This window comes from Dinoponera quadriceps, unplaced genomic scaffold (genome assembly GCF_001313825.1).
Source record: "Dinoponera quadriceps isolate SergipeBrazil2010 unplaced genomic scaffold, ASM131382v1 scaffold1872, whole genome shotgun sequence".
Taxonomy (NCBI): Eukaryota; Metazoa; Arthropoda; class Insecta; order Hymenoptera; family Formicidae; genus Dinoponera; species Dinoponera quadriceps.
Window position 1 is genome coordinate 848,476 of NW_014555944.1, and position 22,912 is coordinate 871,387.

A 22,912-nucleotide genomic window follows, 5' to 3' on the forward strand; every position below is an offset into this window, starting at 1 on the left:
CGCTCAAATTTAACATTTACCAGACAGATAGTTAGCTAGATGGTTAAATAAAGTTACAGGAAAGTACTGTTTTAAATAATAAACTTATGAAGGGATCCCTTAATATCGCCATTGAAAATCCAGCAGTCTCTACAGACCGACCATCTTAAGAATAATTTGCATCTATTCCAGATGGTCAATAGACTAGTAAAAATTTACTTTTACAATACCAACACTTATCAACCTTTCTCTTGAACTTTTATTTCTACAGATTGAATTTTCACGCTGCCTTGAACTACTTATTTCAGCGCTAAAACCGCACAAACGAAAATCGAAAGTATCATCAGGCTCAGAGTAGAATTAAATTATCAGAATTGAAAGCTTAACATAGATCCAAAATTCCGACTCGGCATTACCGGTGAGTTCACACATAAGCGAGGGAACACGGCGAGTAAAATGAATCAGAGTGGCTCGCATCCGAGGATCAAGACGAGTCCTCCGTCCGACCTTTCAGGGAAAGGTGTTCGTCCGGGAAAGAAAGGGGGACGGCGAATTGAGCATCCCGAGGGCTACACAAATTCATATTCACTTTAATTAAATATATCTATGTACAATATAGGTACATCATCATAGTACATTTATACCGTGTGTGATAACTGTACAACAGTAGCACTTTCAATACTGTTCACAAAAATACATCGCATATAAACGAGCAATGAGTTTATACGCAAGGTCGGTTCACACAACTCGCGACGCAACACAGTGGCGTTATCATCGTTAGCTCTCGAGTATCGCAGCCGCGAACTCGCGCGGCTCGCTTGTGTGTCGTATAGTGTTATTATTATTATTATTATGTACAAAAAAATGATTCGTGCTCGAGTCACGGGCACGTCACGGGCCAAGAGGAGGAACGTGTGCTACGAGAGAAGATTCTTTACCATATTTCGTTTCCTGCTATTTTTTTTCTGGTTTTCCCTTTTTTCTCCGTTTCCTTTTATTAACTTACTGCGCATAAAGAACATTATCGAGGCCGCGCCGCTGTGGAGCGCGGCGGCGGCCGGCCCGAGGGGGCCGTTTCGTTTTAAGTACCATCAAGAGACACGAGACTGACAGATTGATATCGATATTTATATGTAGTTACATCGAGTGTGTGCAATAACTGACAATCCGAATCCTAACCGTCGTGACGAGAATACGCTCGTCGGCTCCGAAACTTACCAAGCCGATATCGTCGACGACGTAGGATGGAAGGAAGGACGAATCGGGGGTGGATCATGGGGAGTGGGGTGATTCGCAATTCGTCAGCCACTTGTACGAGTCGGCATTTTATCTGCTTGTAAGCGCGCACGAAACAACAGACGCGATTCCGCCGCGATGTGCTCGCGAAGCGCGCTCGCTGAAAGATCTCGAAATCTTTGGACTAAAAAAGGGAAAAGAGAACCAAGAAGGTTCCGACGTGGGACACGAGTTACGCGGGTTAAGGAAGGGAGAGGGCGCGGTTTCTCCTCTCTCTCTCTCTCTCTCTTTCTCTCTCCCTCCTAAGAAAGGATAACGATAACGTAAAAGGGATTAAAATAGGAAGGAAACAAAGAATCCCTTTAAACTTAGTACACACCTTGGAACCTTATCGCGGTGATCGACAGAGTTCGCTGGGCGCACTCTCCGTTTCGAGCTTATCACAATTGAATTCGACCTCACCTCGCTCGCGATTCGCACGCGCTTCATCAGTTATCGACGTTCACTATTTACAGGAGTATTCTCGCGAGAAAACAACAAGGAACATTTGGTATCGAGGGCGATAATTCGGTGAATTGCGGTGTCGGTGGCCAGGTGCGGGAGATCGCGCCGCTCGGCGTCTAGGAACTTGTTTGTGGCGTTTGTGTGTAGCGCAAGCGGTAGCGTAGAGAGAGTACAGGAACGTCCGATTGCGTCGTGCTCTCGAAATTTCTCGGAGTGAGCTTTCACTCGAAAAGTAAAACGACAGCGACTCGATCTGACTTTTCACCACGTACGGAGTGAATTCTCCGCTCTGAGTAATCGAGTGAGCATTTTCATTCGAAACTGAAGAGTGAATCTGACACGTGTCCCATGGGAACAAATTCGTTCCGATCGATTGAAAGATTCATTTATTTATAGAACGAACGGAACAAGTTCCCTTTCTTGCGTGAAATAAAACAGGATACGTACAACGACGATAACAGAAACGAAAGGTACGCAAAGTGACGACGAGGGCAGAAGAGAAAAAAGATCTACACTTCTATGAACTTCATTTGTTTCTGGTGGTATGGAATCGAGATCCGTTCTAAGCTTAAGTCAAACAATCACCCTCGCGATTTCGAGTGGCGATATTTTCGCTTCGAGTGAAAACACCGTCATATTTCCCTTATTTCGAGCGAGATTCCGCTCCGAGAAATCCAGAGAGTGCCCCCGCGTGGTCGCGAGGTGCAGACGCGAAGTAACCGCGCGGGTAGTTGCGACTTTGTGCGACGTCGTTATCGAGGAAGACGCCTCGCAGTCCGACGACGAACGAGACTCTCTCTCTATAAGTCTTTGTCTAACTAAGGGAAACCGAAGTGAGGAACGCGCGCGAAGACGGAAGACAGAAAGCAACTGCGTCGGCCGGAAGGCTGCTGCATCGGAAGGAAGCGACGAGTTGCATCGGGGAGATACGCAGCCGGCTGCGACGGCCGCGTCGCTCTGCATGTTTGACGAAGCCGATATTTACCTCGCGACACCTCGCGCGCAGCGGATCGATCGGAAAGTCGGCAGACTCAGCAAATTAAACAGCCGTCCTCGAAGTCCCCATTTCCGCTACACCGGACCACCAACACGGAGACACGTGTACGGGGTGTCGCGCAAAGAGCGTGTAACAATTACCGGAGGCTGTTTCTCGCGCGCGCGTACAATCCCCCGGGAGAGTTCAATCCGTGAGATGCTGGAATTTTTCCGCACCCGCGAAAATGTCAAACCGGGAAGAAGAGAAACGGAAGTGTCCGGGACACAGTCGGCTGATGATCGGAGAATTTATCATTTCTGAAAGTTGCTGATGTCTTGGATCCAATCGTAGACTTCTCGGAATCGTTCTATTTCGAATCCGTCCGTTTACACCGCGACAAATCAGTTAGTATCGGCGCATCGGAATGATCGGATTCGTAGGCCTTAACCGTCGACGAACTCGAGGTTGCCGACGTGTGAAACTGGAAGGTAGGATCGAGCTCTCGCCGAGGAAACGTTCGCGCGAAATCCCTCGGTCGGAGGGAGATAATCCTAGCCGTCGGTAAGCACACTTTTTGAGACGCACGCCCTGTACACTCGAGTATAGCTATCTACGTATTATGTATTACATAATATATGTATGCGCGGTGTATGCATATGTATACGTACTACCTAGCTCCATTTGAGTTGTGTGGAGGATTCCGATGGGATCGACATGACGTATCTGCGCTGATCGAGGAAACGTCACAATTCCATTTGGACGTATCACGAGATGACACCACTCCAGTCTCGCGGCCGCGGTACCCTATTTACAATGTAGTGAGTTTGTGGACCTGTCTGTGTATGTGTGTATGTCCCTTTTCATCTGCACCCTCGCCGAGGCGAGAGGAGCGAAGCGGGCGATCCCGTCTCGAATAACTCAGACCCGATAATTTGGTCGGACACGGAACTTTTTAAATCGAGCGCAAACCGTCGAGCCCGCGATTGAAAAAGTACACGTCGGACGAGTCTCTCTCTCTCTCTCTCTCCCCCTCGTTCTCTCATTCACCTCCACCCTCTTCCTGTCTCTCGTTATCAGTGACGTGCAGCTTACCGTGGAGAGTCCGGCGAGAGCCGCACGATTTAACCCGTGCGAGACCCGATTCTACTTTTAGTTATCCGTGTGGAATTAATGCGACGACGACGACACGCTCCTACGGCTAAGATCGTTGCCCGTGAAAGCGAAGACCGCGCGCGCGAGATCCGCCTTTATCACAACCACGACCATTCGCACGCCCGAAACCCGAGGGTGCATCCTCGGGCGGAAAAGACGCAAAGGCGAGATATAAAAAAACAGTACGATACAAAGTGGGAAGAGGGGACGAAATAAAATGTCGTGCTACGACAATTATTATCAGAGGAGTGCTCGGGAACGTAAGACGATGCGCAAATCCTCGTGACGACTAGCTAAAAAGTTTCCGAGCCGAACGGATCCGGTCCGCCGACGCTCGCGCGTTTATGTACTGCGCCCAGAAAGACAGTCTAAAGCGAGTCCCTAACGTTACGTTTGCGTGTCGTAAAAAAAAAAATAAAAAACAAGAAGAAGGAAGAGATGAAAAAGGGATTAAAAAATAATTGAAGAAGAAAACCCGGTGTAGAGAGTAGACAGTATCGATCGCTCCGCGTCAGTATCCGCGATATTTACACTCGATTTTACAACGAAGGTCCGAGACTGGAGCGATTTGTCGCAGGCGAGCAGTGTCATCTCTCCCTCGAGAGATCAGAGAAGCGCGTCTTCGACAACGTCGCGCAGAAAAACGCGCGATCCCGACACGCATTCGGAAAAACATTACACGCAACGCGTCAATCAACAAGGACGGACTGGCTGGACACACGATCGAACCGACCGACCGATCAGTGACGTTTCTCGCGTTTTCAAATAAAATATAACACCACGCGGAAAAATACACGACGTGCACATCTGCACAGAACACTTCGTCGTCCAGGGTTTTCACGCGCGCGTCGTTCGATCTTCAAACCTGAATCGTTGTAATCTCGGACGATCACGCGAGACCGTGGACATTCTTTCAGTATCGATCTTTTCGACAAACTTCCGTGCCTCGGTGAAAAGATCGACGAGAAGCTCGGTGATCGTTGATCCGAGTGAACGTTCTCGCTGATTAATTTTTTGCCTTTTCATCTCTTCCCTTCGTTCACTCGCCATATCGCATCGAGACAAGGTTAATCGGCCAGTCCGTCCCTGCGAGTAATTAGCCTTAGTAATACCGCCCCTAATATATCACATAACTCCCATTGTGACTTGGCTTGCTGCTATGAATAAAACTTAGGAACCACACGTCAAAAACTCTCATCTCGGCGTGAGGTTTGCTTAGGTACTTTACGAGCCTCGATAGCGATTACAACCGTTCATTACACGAAGAGTTTTGGTCCAAAGAGAAATGTTCGGGTATATCTGAAGTGATCCGCCGTCTCGAGAGAGACGTCGTTTCGTTGCGGACAGTGATCTAAGACGGGGGCTCCTCAAACAGCGCAACGCTATTCCCAGATGGATCGCGCAATTTGAAGAGAGAGAGAGAGAGAGAGAGAGAGAGAAAGGAAAGTGAGTGCATCGCAATCTTTTATACTAAATATTAACGCATTCTCTTCGTGCCCTTCCCGAGCGGTCTAGATGGACTTACAGTTCGTTACCCGATATTTACAGTTCCGAGACACTCGGGCTGGTCTCGAACGCGATTACGGTGAGAAGCGGAGTGTCGATGAAATTCGAAGCTTTCCGCGGATCCGGATGGTTGGAAGAAGCACGGAATCGACGAATAGGATGCGTCCGTTCGGATTCCCGCGCTTGGTGATCGATTTTGGCAATCGCGCGTCAAACATTCGAAGAGCCCCGATTTGTGGTTTTTTTATTTTCTCTCTCTTTCTCTCTCTCTCTCCCCCGATAACGCGATTATCAAAAACCGGCTCGCGCGTGGAAGCTCGCGAAGCGCCCGTTGAATCGTCTTTTCGGATCATAAGGTCGCTCCAGTCGACGTAACAACAACAATATTACAGCGCGAAACGCGCACTCGAGCCCGATTCGTTTATTACGGTGCGACCGCGCGATGGACGAAACGTGAAGACCGAACGAAGTTCCCGATGCTCGCTGCCTTCTCTGCGGCGTAAAGCGAGGAAGCTCGACGCGGAGCGTCCATCGAACGGTACTGCTCGAACTTTTCCCGCGGCGGTTTCACCGCCGTTCACTACTACCACCACCACCACAACCACCATCATCACCGCTGCCGCCGAAGTATTTTTTTACACGGAACGTATCTGCACACGCACATGTATACTGTAATACTGTTACGGACGTATTGAACGTCTCTGTCGCGCGTTATCGTGTTCGCATACCGCCATCCTCGGTCTACGACGACGACGACGAAGACGTAGAGGCTCACGACGAAACTGAGCTGCGGGTCTTGATTAATTAAAAACAGAAAAACTTACGCTCCTAGATATTCCGACACACTTCGTCTCCCGATCCTCGCGGTCTCGTCCGATAAAAGCCCGCCAAGCGAGGGAGAAAACGTGTAAAGGGGTCCGTAATAAAAAAAAAAAAAAATGGTACGTTCGTTCCCTCGGGACTTTCTTACGGTCTAAGTGACTAAAATCGTTCGTCCGGACCTTCCGGGCCCAGTCTTTGGACATTAGAGCGATTAAAACAATTGGGAACATGAGGGGGGTGAGGAATTCGTTTTCGTATACCGAGGTTCACCGGAGTGTGCGTATGCATATACCTCTCTCTCTCTCTCTCTCTCTCTCTCACTCTCGTTCACTCACACACGTAGATCGCTTGTGTCTCTGGCAACGCAGGAATCGATCGTGAGAAATAATCATAATAATAATACGCACGATCGCGCAGCGAAAATAATATTAAGATTAATAGGATCCTCTCTCTCTCTCTCTCTTTTTCGTAACAGTGATAATGGTCGCTATCACGATAATAATTCATAGTACCCTTTGAAAGAATTTCTCCTTCTCTTTCTTTCATTTTTGTTTCGGTGTTCGAAGATCACAGCGCGCGTTTCAGCCTTCCATTGCATATAATTAGAACCGTTTGACATCGAAGCGTGAGCGCTCGCGTGGCCCACGCCTCGGCGTTCCCTCACCGTGCATCCCTTCTCCTCCCTCTTCGTCGCTTCTCGCCTTACCTTACCTCGACTGTGCCGTCGAATCATCGACAAACGTAGAGAGACGGTTCTCGATCGAAATCAATAGTCAACGAAGCGTAACGAATTCTCTCGCCGATCTCTAGCGACGATTGCAACGACGTGTGCGCAATATGTTGTGGTAACGTCTTCGAGGGGGCGGACCGTCGGAGAAACCGCGAGACATCGCGACCGGACGTCGCGGAGCAGTCCGCGACGAATCATCGGTCGTAATCGATGATTACGAAGCGCTTTCTTCAGAGTTTTTCCCGTCTCGCCTTGCGACCGCGCTGATCGCGCTAATATGAAATTTCCGCTTTCCGGGAGCGTTTCGCGCGGCTAATTTTAGAAACGATGACTCGAGAACTCGGACAACGATCGTCGAAGAGTCGTTGTGAAAAGAAAGAGCGAAACGATCGGACGCGAGCCCGGGGGGAGCTTTCTCTCCGCGAAATTTGGAAAACACGCGGGAGAGCCCGACGATTCCTGGGCGAGCCCGGCCGCAATTTCTCACGGCGGCCGCCTCCCCGACGAGAGAGAACCGAACCACACCTCGCCACAGTCTTCGCGAAAACTATTCGAAGCGTTACCTATCGATCGATTGTCCTCGCAAAATTCTGACTTCGTGCCAGCCATGCACCGCCGCCCGACCGTCAGCGCGTGAGAGCACGTCGTCGATAGATCTCCTGCCCTATTTATTTCTCCCTCCCCTCGCTGCGCCGCGTCGCCCTTTCGTTCGTGCCACGTTTCACGAGATGTGACGGAAGTTTCGAGGGCGCGGTGATCGATAACCGTCCTTTCTCTCACCCTCTCGCGCCTTCCCACTCCGGCGGCGCGGCGGCGGCTTCCGAAGACGCGACGACGACGACAAACGTGATTATTATAACCGGCAAACAATTATCGCTAATGAGGCCATTGGTCGAACGGATTCGCCCCGCGAATCGATTATACCATCTCGGACCGGATCACAGCCGATGATGATCCAGCCGCTGTTGCCGCCGTGAACTCAGGAGGGGGTGCACTCTTTCCGACCACACTCACCCCCCCCCCTGGGAAGAACGATGCTCGGGACCCGCGAGATCGTGGTTGGTGGGATCGGAATCGAGTTCCAGCGAGGATTCGCCGCGAGATCCCAAGCACTTTCCGCCGAAGAGTCCGCGTTCTCCTCCTGCTCCTCCTTCTCTTGAGGATGTTTTCACCACTCGGGCCTCCGGTACCTCGTCGGTTCGAGGAAGGACGGTCAGGGCAGCCCGAAGCCGAAGAAGGGCGCGACCGGGCGCTCGTGGAGCAGACGCGGCGGCGGAAGTGGCGGCGGCCGCTTCCTTCGCGGGGCGATCACCGTCCTCTACAAGGACCCCTTCCCGGCGAACAGCATGTCCCTGTGCTTGGTGCGTATGTGCGAGCGCAGAGTGTCGATCCTGCTGTAGGTGGCCGGGCAATAAGGGCACAGCGAGCGCTGCGCGGTGTGTATGTGGAAGTGGTGCCAACGATTGGTCACCTGCTTCCCGCAGGCGCGGCATCTCCACAGCGCCGGGCTGCCAAGCGACACGGCGAACATCTCGTGATAAGAGAGGCCGACCGGCACGCTCGGCATCGTACCTGCAAACCCAACAGCATCTACATGCCCTTCGTGCACACCAAGCGCGAGCAGCACGCCGTCGCTTCGCGTTTAACCGCGCACGGATTCCTCCCGTGACCCCGAGATCCGGGGATTCCGCGTGTCCGGAATCCACGGAGACCCTCAGTCAGGGATCCTTGTGGGGGGAGGAAAAGGGGAACACGTCGGGAGTCTCGGGATCGTGAGAGCCTGAAAACCGGAGATCCTGCCGACGAAACCGCGGAAAGCCAGCCCGAGTCTTCGTGCTTGAAGCCTTCAGGATGTCTCCGACTCGTCGAGTCCTTCTCGATTTTCGACTCGCCACGATCCTCTCGAGACTCTCGGCCCCATCTCGGTGACGTCTCGAAATACTCGGACCCTTCGGCGAGGCGAGTGGTCGTTTGTGTGTGTGTGTGTGTGCGTGTGTGTTCGTTCGGCGCAGTGTCCTTGTGAACGGTCGGTGGGCTTGCGGCCGGTGACGTCCTCTCGTGATGTAACCCGATGTCATCGATACTCGCACACGACGGAGAATCGCGCCGATGTATCACGAGAATGCATGCTTGCTCCAGATTCGCGAAACATGAGACGCGTCCCCTCCGCGCGATTCCTCGCGGGGCGATGCGAATTTTCGACTCGGAATTGTTGCTTCGGGCACGCGAGAAAACCCGACACTGTTCCCGCAGCGGACTCGAATTTTCTGCCGGCCCGAGATTGCCGAATTTCGCCGGAGAGTCAGCCGGACGTTGCTCGCGCTCGCTCGCGGAACTCTCCGAGGAAATTCCGGCCTGCGCGCCGAAAACGAACGGGAGAAACGTCACAAAGCAAGACAGAGCGAGTCGGAAGTGATCGGGGTGGGGGGAGTGTGTTCGGTCATGTGTGAACGCAGTACACACGCACGAGATCACCATTCACCTTTCCTCTCTTTCACAGTCTCCAGCAAGCGCAGATATTCCACAAGCGTCCCAGGGTATATACTCACGTTCTGGTGCCCGCCGTGGAAGCACGAAGAACACGTCGACGGGCTGGCGGGCCGGAAGGGGGTGGTGGGGAAGGTGGAAAGGTAAAAATAGCGCGTCTCTACATCTCGAGAGAGACACCTGAAAATGTCTCTCAGGTACCCGCCGGATCCTCGAGTGCGAGGATGTACGCGCCCACGTGCGCTCGTGCTCTCTCTCTCTCTCTCTCTCTCTCGGATATCCGCGAATCGTGTCACTTTATAAAGCTCGCGGAAGATCGGCGAGAATCATCGGATTGCACGTACCCTTCTCGGTTCTTAAGCTCTCACGGCGGCTTCGTCGAGATGTACTCACGGGCGACATAACGCGCGGGTATACAGTAGGTAGGTGAGATACACATAGAGCACACGGAGGAGAAAAATACTTAACCGAACGTTTGCCGATGTTATTGCGGGATTATCCGCGACGGAGCTCGTCGCCTCCGATAATCCGTGCCGGGCGATGCAGGAAGTTCACACGCTCGAGATGGTGGCTGTCTCTAGTCTCGCCGGCGACGGGAACTTCGCGCACCATCTCGCGTACAATGCGATCAAAAAGTCACGACCGGGTGTGTATTGTGACGTCGGAACGGTAACTGATTGTGTGCTTGGCTGCGTGTGTGCGTGTGCGTCAGCAGAAATAACTGCACTCGGATTCCGGTTTTTTTTTTCACGCAAAGAATTTGTAGTTCCGTTTCAGATTCCGACGCGAGTTTTCCGTCACGCGACTTTTCAATCGCGGGCAACTTGCATATGCACAGATACCAACACGAATCTTACATCGTGGATAATTGATGGTAATTTTCTCCAGGTGTGGATATTACATGATATTTACGAATTCCGTGCAGGGAAATATGTGGGAGGGACTAAATAAGGAAGTTTTTAATCGCGCGACTTTTTAATCGACGCGCGAGTGATTATCAGCTCGAACCATTCAACATCGTGGATAATTAACGATCGCTTCTCGAGGTATAAATTTCACGAAATTCCCGGGATTCCGGGCGGGGAAGTGGAATAAACCAGATAAGAAGCTTCTCAATTCCCCGATCCACGCGGATGTACATATACACGATGCGAGTAAACGGACAAATATTGTTCAAGAATGTCGTCCTACGCAAAGCTCCCTTGGCACCTACCAGACTGGCGACGAAGAAGCGTGAACTTTATTACTTTGCATATAGATCAGCCCTTTGCTCGATACAGCGTGATACCGCTCTTGCGCGCACCTCGGAACAGCCGGTCTGACTAGGTGTTGCGGTCCCATCAAATACCAGTTCACCCCCCAAAGGTACGCCGCGCGCATCGATTATCGAAACGGATTACCTGCGAACGAAGCATCCGATAATCCACACTGCGGACCGAGTCTACGGTAGCTTCTGCCGAGCTCTAATCGATATCGCGAAATTATCGGAGGCATTCGAGTGCCGTGCGCGCTCCCGCTCCTCTCTCGCTCGCGGGAAATCCTCCAAAATCCTCGATCACGATGCCAACTCTCCTTTATTTTATCGTACAATATATATATATGTATATATATTAATATATTTTCATATTTATATATATTACATCTTTCTTATAATCTGAATAGCCTCATAATGCGTCTACATTCAACAAAGAAACCTCGATCCTCCTTAACTCTAATTGGCCATTAGTCGCACAGCCGAAACTGCACATACGCGCGCGCGCCGAAGCTGATTCGTATCATGTTCCCATCGCGGGGTACGCGAGCGATTATTCATACGATCGTTAAAAAGCGCCCATTACGGCTGCCGTTCGAGTGTTTCGAAGGGAGCGGCCGGATGGCAAGCAGGACCGGTCGATCGAGCGCTCTCGCGTTCCACGGGAAGATGACACGAATCGCCGGTGCTTCGCGAGAAACTCGCGGAATGACTGATGAACGACTCGATGGGGGAGCCCCCTCGGCCTCGGCCGGAGGGGGGGGCCGAAGGTACAAGTAGTAGAAGAGTGAAGTTCGACTATTCTTTGGGAAACGCCAACGCGGCGTTCGCATCGTTGCGTAACGCGCCGGTACGTAACGGTACACCTCCTCTCCGAACTGTCTTTGGCATCTCGATGGCGGAAGAGAGTCGGGGCCGCCGGTGTGTACGTGTGTGCGTGTCACTAAGCGGAGCCGCGGATCTACGTTGCGTTTTACATGTCTACGCAGAGGCCTACGGGGACCTACTCTCTCGCGTGCGACTCGTGAAACTGACAGCCTGTTGATCCGCGAATCGGCGCAGCGGATGACTCGACGACAGGTGCATTTGGCGAGTATTCCTCGTCGAAGATCGAGGCGTTCCTCGCTCATCGAGGTTTACCAGAGCGAGTGTTCTCCCCCCGCTGGCAGACGACGAAACGGTTTAACCCGCAAGTGCATGCGCGAGGGTCAAACCGGCTCGTGAATAAACGAATCCCGGGTAGAAATTTGAAACGGGAACTGGAAAGGTTCTCCAAAATTTGTCTTCACTTGTGTCTAGTCTCTACAAGTGCAACATTCGTACAAATTAGGGCCAGATTTGCAAACCAAACTGGGCCCTATCTTGGTCTAACTAGACCATATCCGGGATATGTTTCTCCGTTTCGTTTTTGTCCGCTTTCAGTAACTCGCTTCCACCACTCACTCTTGGATTTAGCGAAGTAGTGTCGATAACACCGAAGAACCTCAGCTACAAACAGCAATTAGTTCAATTCCTCAAAAAGTCACGTGGCCGCTTACAGGTTGATCTCGCGATGAATTTTCATCATCTGCGGCGTCAACTGTCCACCGTTGTTCGAACGAAAAAGCAGCAATAAGCGAGGTCTTCGTCGAGGAATACTTGCGGTTGATGTACGCCGGAAGGAGCGCTCGCCGCATGTGCATCGAATACGGCAAACTGTCGCCGCGTATATCAGCTGCCTGTGTATATTAGCTTATGCGGAAAGCTAATAACGTGCCGTACATTAGACGCAGGCCGATGGGCCTGTAATCGCGCGCAGCTACCTGCAGCTCGTTCCCATGAACATCAATTAAAGCTAACCGAGGTTTAATTGCCACCCCTTGCTCCACGTTCGTCCCGAAGAAGGTCGCCCTCCCCCCGGCTTGCCGCTGACTAACGTTTACGGGAACGGCCCTGCGAGGATCGCCGCGACCCGGCCGTTTGTCTCCCCGTCCTTCGTCACATCCACTCGGAGAGAGCTCGAGAGTAATCGTGATTGCGGAAGAGGAGAGTCTTCGCGGCACCTCGACGACGACGACTTCTTCTTCTTCTTCCTCCTCCTCCTCCGTCCCGTCCGTGTGAAATCGTGCGATCCGGGCGCGCGTCGGCCGAATAATGAGTCCGGGAAATTTTAAAGCGCGGTCGTGTAAACACGACCGGGCGCGAAGCCGCTCGGAGGATCCGGAGAAGAGGGGACACTCGCTGGTGTCTGACAACGGCGACGGAATAAGAGACAGAAGGAGAAGGAAGAAAGGGTGAGACAGACTGCCGGGCGGAGAAGAGGACGGCGAGGGCTAATATTTACACGGTGAAATCACACGGTCCTTACGATTATCGAAGGAGTACGCCCCCGAACGAGGGGCTGGGGGAAGACGAAGGGAGACTCGGTGGTGTTAAATGCAACGTCGATTATCGACCGCTCGGAAGAGACAGACAAGGGAGCGGAGAGAGACGAGCGGACACGGCTTCCTGAGCTTCGTGTCGCGAGCGCAATCGCTCTCATGTCCTCCGAAGCGTCCCTAATGGAGCGAGGACTCACAGCGTCTCGGATCCTCGAGCCGGAGAGAGTATCCTCGGATACTAAAATTCCCGGAGCTCCGGCCGACCGAGGCGACGCGGGTTCACTACGTCTCGGTAACACAGCGTCTCCTTGGACCTCTTTCGCCAAAGGATCCTCCTTTATACGGCCACAAGGCGCTCCTCGCTTTTCAAGCAGCTCGTAATCTCGTTAATCTAACGGCGGGATCGGCGGCCGTTGCCCGATGCATACGCACGGCTGCGAGTTCGAGACGGAGGAGGAAGACGATAACGACGATGATGATGATGATGATGATGATGAAGAAGAAGAAGAAGAGGAGGAGGAGGAGGCAGTGGAACTAGACCCGCAGCTTGAAGTACGCGGCTCGCTGGTGCATACGTTATTGCGCGTTCGCGTGCTTGGTGCGCGTGTGCGTGAGCAGGGTGTCGCTGCGCGTGTACACCGCCGGACAGAGCGGGCAGGCGTACTTTCCAGGGAAATGCACGTAATAGTGATTGCGCACGTTCGTCACGACCTTACCGCACAACGAGCACCGCCTCCTCTCGTCGCTGTTACTCTGTCTCTCAAATATCTGTGATATCCGCCAATTTTTCAGCTCTGCAACAACAGAAACCACAGCGTCAGCAAAGCACTCGAATTAACCCCGAACTCGGCGTCCTCCTCCTCCTCCTTCCCCATCATCCGCTCTTCCTCCTCTTAGCAGCGCGTGTCATCGCTCTATTTCCGCTTCTGTTCTCTCTTTCGCGAATTTCCCCTTCTCCCCCTCTCACTTTTCCATCGCCCGAAAAATTCCTCCCGCCCCTCTCCCCCGTCAACGTCGACTCTAAGATCACTCTCAAATGGTTGTTGTTCTTCCAGTCTGTCCGTTTCCCCGGGCGTGTGCGTGTACGTATATAACGATGCGTGAGCAGTCGGCGGGACAGTTCGGAGTGAGGATCGGGCCTCGAAAGTGCGTGAGATCAAAGGTCGGCCGGGATAATCGAAGATGCCGAGGCCCAGCGAGCCGGAAGATCGGTACATCCATGGAACTCGAGCGCGCCGGAATGCACTCGAATCGAGGATCTCAGCAGGTCTGAGACTTCGCGGGAGGGCTCGCAGCTTGGAACCCGCGATAAGACGGACAAGATCCTCCTCGCGGCAAGATCGAACGATGTCGCTGAATATCGGCGATGCATCGGAGAGAAGATCGATCGAACGAGAAGAACAGAGAATCTCGACGTTATCAAGATCCGCACAGCTTCCCGCGCGCATCCGGGGAGAAACCGCGACGCGACGGCGACACGTTCTCACGGAGAAGCCCCATTCGCGTTCGTATGAATCCTCGGGAACGAGCCGTGTCGGGAAGCATAACACCACGAACTTCGGGAACTGTAAAAAGCCCGGCAGTCTCCCTCTCTCTCTTCTACGAGGAGAAAGGAAGACGGTGACGAGAGACGTCCACAGTGACTGGTGAGAGGAAGAAGAAGAACATACTCTCGAACTCGGAGCGCGTCGCGCTATATAACAACTTGTACATACGTATCGACACGCTGACATAAAATTGGAGCCCTGATAAGATCGCACACGTGACTTGGAAATGTAAGCGGCTGCTCTATCGTCGCGTCTAACCGTCTTCTCTCGCCCCGACGAGCATCGACTACTGACCTACGTTCGACGACAAGTCGAGTGTGTCCAGACGGGATCCGCGGATTCCCGCTGCTGAGAGAATCCAATCAATCATATCCGGTCGGAGTCCGGCGACTTGAGAACACGAGAAAGTATACCGAAGACGCTAGAATCCCAAAGTCTCGGGACCGCCCTGATCTCTTTAAAAGGAGAAGATGGAAAAGAGTTTCTTGAACAAATTTAACTCTTTCTTCTAGCGATAGGATTATCAAGCTCGCATTTTCACCTATCGGTTCATCATTTAGTCGAATTGCGACCATTTGTGTCACATTGTGTGTAACATTTATATCGGTATAGATTCTCGGCAGCTCGGCAAATTGCGTCGATGCAAAATGCGCGTTTTAGAACTCTCTTTTCAGCTCTCTCAAAGATTCGGCATATTCCCGTCCGCTCTTCTTCTCTTACCGGTTAGAAAATCACACAGGCACACATACACACACACACACATACACACACACACACACATATACGCGGAGTTACATATGTATATCGTAAAGTCGTCGAAATGTCACACAGATCAAAAGCGGAAAGTCGTTCTTGCGCATCGATAAAGCCGGTCCGATTGCAACGATGGGCGACGGGAATAATCGACGAAGCCATTAATGTCACTTCAAATTATTTCGCGCTAATAATAACGTTATCGCAGGCGGTAGTCGACGGTGGTATTTCGGCGCAGCTTAAATGATTAGGTGTCGTTGTGTCTTCTCGCCGGTTTGAATTGAACGTGATTCCTGGGATGGCGCTTCGTCTGCGATTACGATTACGTAGCTGCCACGACACGCCCGAGACGTACGGGCAACGAATTATCCCACATTATCGCACACGCGAAAATAAACGTCGGATATGCAATCGCGCTTAGTGTCTACGTGCTCGTGCTCGAAAAGGTCGCCGGTTCATTTTCGAAGACTGAACGATCGCGACTTTCCCAAGACGTGCAATCTAGTCGCAGCGCGCACGGTGTGTCTCTTCGTTCGGGGATTCAGGGAAACGCGATTCATTGAGCTTTAATGAATAAAGCCTTAAAATTTATTAGTGAAAAACTTACTAATTATTTCTTCGTTAAATCGCCCCACTCTAAGTCTTTCTAATCGTTCTTATCGTATCTGGATGTGCATATATGTTGCATGTGCATATATGTTGCGACTCTTCGTTATTCGGCTTATCTGTCATTTCGACAGCTTGATATATCGCATCATATCATATCGTATATTATATCACATCACATATCATATTATATCCAGACGTGATGGGGAGAAAGGATTAAAAAGATTAGCGAGCTCTGACACAGTAAATGTTCAAGTTCCACTGGAGCTTAGTGTACGTTCAGGCGTAAAATCGCGAATAATTATTAGCGGGAAAACGAAAACGGGCAAGTACGCGCGCATCGCGTGAAAAGGGAGAAAAATGATCTGGAAGAAAAAAGAAAGGTAGACGGCTCGGTTAACACACAATTATGTTTAATCAAAAAATTAGTATGAAATACATTAAATGCACATGTGATTAATTCTCCATTTTTTGTTTATCATCCTCATCATTATCATCATCATCGTTATCATCATCATCATCATCATCATCATCATCATCATCATCATCATCATCATCAGCCGTATTATCTACACTACAATTAAAGATGTATATAATAATGCAATTGTAAACATAAGAGACTTTATGTTAGAATATAACCATAAGGATAAGAATATAATCGTAATAACAATAAGAAGTAGTAGTAAGAATAATTTTTCGTAATAAAATCGGTTACGCCTTAACTATTTTTTTTCACTCCCACGATCGGCATGGTCAGAAGTTCCTCTGCGAAATTTTCCCTCTTATCCGTTTTCTCTGTTAAATATATACGCCTATTGTACGTTTCTTCTTTTTCTCGAGCCAAACGATCGTTCATATATGTAATAAAAGGATATCTCTCGAAAGCACCCCCGTCGCTCCGTCGCTCCGAGTCTCCGTCGCGGCCATCGACGTCATCTCGAGATCTGTCGCCGTTTCGAGTCGTTCTCGCATCCGGAAAACAACGACAACGGCAACGACGACGACTATGACGACGATGATGACGACGACGATGACAACGACGACGACGACGATCGTGCGGACGTAATCGAAACGGCAATCCTCCGTTTCGTTTGTTCGCAAAATTTCTCTCTCTTCCCCTCTCTCTCTCTCTCTCTCTCTCTCTCCCTCTATTCGTAAACACGGACGAACCTAAAGCACGGCGGATTTTTGCTCCCTTTTTGTCCGAGTGTTTATAATCGATCGGCTTTTATGATATCTATATATATATATATATATAGTGCCGCGGCGGTGTCCCCGTAAGTAACTGCACCGTCGGAAAGCTTTCGAACCTTCGAAACGAGTGACAACGGTGAAAGGAAAGAAAAGACGGGAAATAAGAGTCGAAACCGAAGTTCGGAAAGAAAGGCCGAAAGGGAAGGGGGCGGCGGGGGAGGAAGCGGGTTATATAGTCCGAGACCGAGAACGTATGATCGGAAAAAAAGGAAAAAAATAGGGAGAGTACAAACGAATGACACGCACACGTCGACGAAAGGTCTGCGCGACATCGTTCCGCTCGCGATCCTCGCGATCTCTCGATCGATTCAGCTCCCTCGATCTCGCCGACCGTTCACGTCCGGTTCGGCTTGTGAAAACGCGTTCGGTGGTCGCGCGAGGGTGACCCTCGGCGCGATGAGAAAAGTTTCCGAGAGATGGACGTCTGAAGGAGCAATTCGTAAGCTGCAATTTTCGCCTCGTTTCCGCTTGCCCGTGCGACGGCAACTCGACGTTCGCCGATTAAATTTTCCGACGGAGACCACCGAAATGATTTTTAACACGTTTCCTCTGAGACGAGCCCGCGGAGAGGGACTGGCCGAGGTAACCCTTTGCTGCCGCAGAGAGAACGGCGGTTCGCGCAACGGACGGCGATGCAAATTTTTCCGACGTGCGTCAAAAGAGGAGCGGGACACGACATGTGACGGAAAGGAGAGGAGGGGAAGGGGAAGGACGTTGATCGTGGTTTGGTTCTTTGTTTTCTCGCAGGCACGCACCCACCAACGCACGCACGCACTCATTCTCTCTCTCTCTCTCTCTCATTGTCCATCCGTTTCTTCGTCATTTCTTACTTCCCCTCTCGCATATTCTCTCTCTCTCTCTCTCTCTCTTTCTTTCACACTTGCGCGCTCGCTCTCGCTTCTTTTCTTCTCTTTTTGCGTTTACAACACACGGAAAATGCAACGAATAACGATTCTCTTCCTCTCGCCGTTCGTTCATAACATCGAATCTACTTTTAGAGGCTCGTTTTTTCTATATTTACACGCGCCGTGTAAAATCACAACTTTCAGTCTGACAGTCGCGCCGATTCATTTTCAATGTATTTTATTTTATTTTTAGTTCTTTTCTTCTTTTTTTTTTTTAATGATGAGTAGAACACGCTCAGTATTCTCGCGGGGAACACTGATCCCCTATTGTGTTACGATTTACAATTATTACAGTTTATTCATCCCCCGAGAAAAATAACAAAATGTACATATATAAATATATATATATATATATGTATATATAAATAAATATATATATATATTTATATATATATTTATATATATGAAGATAGATATATATATATACATATATCGTGTGTGTATATACATATATATCATTAGTTTTATAATCCGTAATTTGTATATATTATTATATAAAGAGATAATTAATAATAGTACTTTTTTTTATTTAGTTTAATAATGTACAAAAGGGGCGTGGGGCTGTCGCTCGGTGGCGAAGAAAACAACGAAACGCCTAAAAACACGCTCCTTATCCCTATCAGCTAAGCCTAATCCCTAGGTAACACCTACGCCTATTTAACTACACTCATAATGTTCACTTGCACAGCCATAGTTTCTTTCTTCGCTTTTCTCGCATTCAATCCTCGTAAGAATGTCACCTCGATCGCCGGGAGCCGATCCACGCGATATCCCGGGGATACATATGGATGATCGCCCGTACCTCAGCCTCGCCGCGAGCGTGGCCGAATCAAGTCGAGGTACTACTACTCCTCGTGTATGCGCGCGGTTAATAGTCGAGCGCAAAAAAACAAAACGTGAAAAGTATACGAGCCGCGTATGCCCGCTTTTTAAACATTTCCCGAGGCGTCTTCGTTTCGCCCTCGAAGCGAAATTCCGAACGAGCGAGTCCGTGGAAAGCGATGCACCGGCGCACAGCGGGGAACGAAGCTCCGTCGAAATTAATCATGATCGCCGCAATCGAAAGTTTAGAATCTGTCAAACGTAGCCGAATGGAAGATACAAATCGGAAATATCCCGATGTTTCGTAAACTCGTCGATCGCGAGTTCTGCTATGGAGACTTCTTAAGTTTTAAAAGATTAGATATTCTCAAAGATCATACGTGTCATCGGGACGCCGTTCCGCTCGCTGTGCGACGATACAACTCGATCCGTCCCGACGGCTTCATTCCGGGGTTAATGCGTTTTCGCATATCCGAGTAATTGACGCCGTGAGCACGCGTATCGCCGTCGAGTCATCGCATTCCGCGGATCGCACCGTCGAAATTTGATCGTTACCGAACGGTGCGCGCAGACACACATTTTCTCTCTCTCTCTCTCTCTTTCTCACATATACACACATACAACACATCGCCCGGAATCGAGTGAACCGCCCGGCGTAAAACGAGGATTTCGAAAATTCAATAGAAACGTTATCCACTCGTTCGCCTTATTCGCTCGTTCCCGCCACTGAAAAGTACCCGGAGAACGTAATTTATCCGTCGCGCGACAGCGCCACGCCCCCGCACTTTTACTATCGCAATATTGCACGATTTTTTTTTTCTTTAAATTCATCTCAATTTCAATAAGGTGTTAGCACCAATCTATTATATCACAATGTTCCACTCCACACCACGCAGTTGTAAATATATAAATACCTATATATAGTAATAATAGTAGTAATAGTGGTAGTAGTAGTAGTAATAGTAGTGGTAGTAGTAGTAGTAGTAATAATAATAGTAGTAATAGTAGTAGCAGTAGCAGTAGTGGTAATAATAATAGCATATCGTAGTAATTTCTGTTTAATTAATAAAGGTTTCGATATAACAGCCAGGCGACCCGCGGCCGAATCGAACGACCACGCGGGTCGATTCAATATTTTGTGAAACTGTGTGTGCCGAGTATTTCTCCCTTTCTCTCTTTCTGTCTATCTGTCCGTCTTACACCCCCGCCCCCTCCCCGCGTATGTTTCTCTCCTTCGACTTCGTTTCATGCCGTACATGTCAGTATACGTACATACGTGTATGAGTGTTTTTTATTTCTTTTCTTTTTATTTGAAGATATACACATAATAGGACACATGTGTCGGCGTGTGTACGTGTGTGCGAGCTTCTACACGTATAAGTATCGGGCGCCCTAAGAGAAATATAAATCACCAACCGGGAGATTTTCCTTCCTTAAATCAATTTACGATGAATTGTTCCCTAACTATGATTTATCCTAAGGATTAATTACACAGAGAGAGAATTTCGCACATCTAGAGTCTGAAATTTATCGGAGTCTCTCGCGTGTGTTACGTTAGGTTTATATGTGTGTGTGTGTGTGTGTGTGTGTTTGTGTATGTGTGTGTATATGTGTACATATATCTATATATATATTTATATGATAAAACGCGCGTACGTCCGCGGAACGTGTCGACACGTGCGGATAGTCGAATGTCAAGGAGTTATTCGTCGATCTCGCGTCAGAGACTCTCGTAAAAACCTCAACATTATCCCTCTTGAGTGACGAGAAATATTGCCAAGGGACACACCCGTTGCTAGTGATATATATGTCGTATCGGGACACCCTATGTGTACGAGGTTTCTCTCTTTCCCTCTCCGTCCATCCGTCTCTCTCTCTCTCTCTCTCTCTCTCTCTCTCTCGTAATATTTCATCCGCTCCGATGCTCCGTCCGCAGAAAACGAACGCGAGAAGTTTCGGCGTATAGTTCGCGGATAAAAAGGAATTCCGCGAGCGGCGTACAAAAGTCACGGGATTTAGAAAAAGAAGACCTTTATAGAAATCTGTCTTGTTCGTTTTCTCGCGGGCGGGCGCGCGTCACGCCACTCCCAGGAAAATAAACTTTCCGCCAAAGGTTATTGCCTCGCGCGCTTCCATAACGCCGGTTATCGTCGCGGCGAGCTTTCCCCGGGACCTTCCTTTTCGAGAATCACATGTCGATATTGCGCGAGAGAGACCGTGGAAGCAGCACCGGGCTTTCCGAGGACCCCGACGGCTCTGTTCGAAACGAAATACGTCGTGTCTCCTCGCGTCGCCTCTCGTCGAGCAACATCGCCGGTGGATGCTCGCGTTCAAGCGCGGACAGTTATTTATTAACGGAGATTATATCGGAATTCTTTCTCTCTCTCTCTCTCTCTCTCTCTCGTGTGTGAGATCGCGAGCGCGCGACGATATCCCGTCGGATCTTCAGGATCGCGCACTCAGAACGAAACGCGCGAGCGAGCGACGAAAATAATTCAGAAACGGCGCGAGGAATCGGCGATCGCGATCGACTCGGTGGATATTACGTTTCCGTTCTAAAATCAGCGGCTGTTTATCGGAACTCGGTTTAAGCCCGTCACGGGGATCGGCCAGTCTGAAATCTCTCGGCGCATCGATAATTGCGGGTTACTCCGCCGGCGGAGTTCGCGACAACCGACGGTGATTTTTCGTCGCAACGAAAGACGATGACGACGGCGGCGCGACGGCTTGCTCTTTACTCCGGGGGGATTACTCTTAGCGTCGCGATTTATTTCGCTCCCTCGCAGCACATTCGGACGAAAGATTTGACGGGTCGTTTATATCGGATCGCGCTGCTCCGAGTTGACTTTTTATCGGCGGATTCGTTTTATCCAGTACGCCGACATCCCGACGGCACTTCTGTAGCTTCCATTGTTGCCCGCTCGGCTGCCGCGGCACTCTGAGTTTGCAGTTCTCCGTCGACTTTCCGCGTCGCTCCACTTGCCGACGAGTTCACGGCGAGTTTTGCTTTTTGCCTCGCCCCGCGTCGCGTTTTAATTTTCTAATGGCCTTTTGAGGCGGATACCTCGCGCGCTTGCCAATCTGAACAAAAACGGGAGGTATCGCGACCGAGCCGTGACGTGCCAAAATTTCCAGCTTTTTCCGCGCCCCTTTGACATCTCTGTCGCTTCGAACGTTTCCAAAGGACACGTCGAGCGCACAATCTCGCGATGTCCGGTGATTCTAACGCGAGAAAAAGTCCAATTCGAGAACGGCCGATATCTTCGCGCCTCGAACCCGAGGGACTCCCGACGCTGAATAATTATCACGCAGCACGCGAGCCCCCACACGAGCCTTTCCTTCTTCCTCCCTCAGGGGTCACGCTTAAATTTCACCGGTCGGTTTGTAAAATTTCGTCCGGCACATCACCCTGCTTCGTCGTATATTCAAATTCCGTGCGGTAAAATGCAAAGTCGCGAAAGAGGATCCGTAGACGAAGGAGAGCCGCGCGGAGGGGCTGAGAGAGCGTCATAAAGCAAATCGCGCGGCGGCGTCGCGGACACCGGATATAAAGCGCCGCGAATAAATTAGTCCGCCAACACGCACGCTCGCTCGCTCGCGATAATGCAACGTGGAGCCGCGAAAGCTCGACGGTGACGAAAAACGACCGCGTAAAAAGCTCCCTATTCGCGTTACATGTACGTACACTCACACGTGTGTGTGCGTGCAAAAGGATGATGTTGCGCTGTGTCGCGTATCGCCCGTACCGCATGGGGGAAGGGCGGCGATGCGGGTGGCGGAAAGTTCATTCATCTGCTTTCGACGCGCGGACGGAACAATCCACGCCGATTACGTCTCCCAGTCGACGGCGACTTCATTCGCGGCCGTTTCCCCGATTTCGCGCGCGTCCGCCTCCACGGCATCGGCTGTTTCGCACCAGTGTTTTTCAAACCGCATTTTCCACGACTTTCTCTCTCTCTCTCCTCTCTTTCTCTTTCTTTCTATCTATCTATCTATCTATCTGTCTATCTATCCTTTTTTC

General features: G+C 50.3%; 1 protein-coding gene across 3 annotated transcripts in view; it reads right to left on the bottom strand.

Annotated features, from left to right (window-relative positions):
• LOC106745919 (sex determination protein fruitless-like) overlaps positions 1 to 22,912 on the bottom strand; it is a 70,117-nt gene that overhangs the window by 2,574 nt on the left and 44,631 nt on the right. Inside the window, exon 5 of one of the 3 annotated variants that reach the window (XM_014621936.1) lies at positions 550 to 8,477. The exons of 1 other annotated variant lie outside the window; for it this stretch is intronic. In XM_014621936.1, the coding sequence (XP_014477422.1) occupies positions 8,224 to 8,477 (254 nt within the window). In that variant the 3' untranslated portion in view covers positions 550 to 8,223. One more of the 3 variants, XM_014621939.1, reaches the window with a different exon arrangement.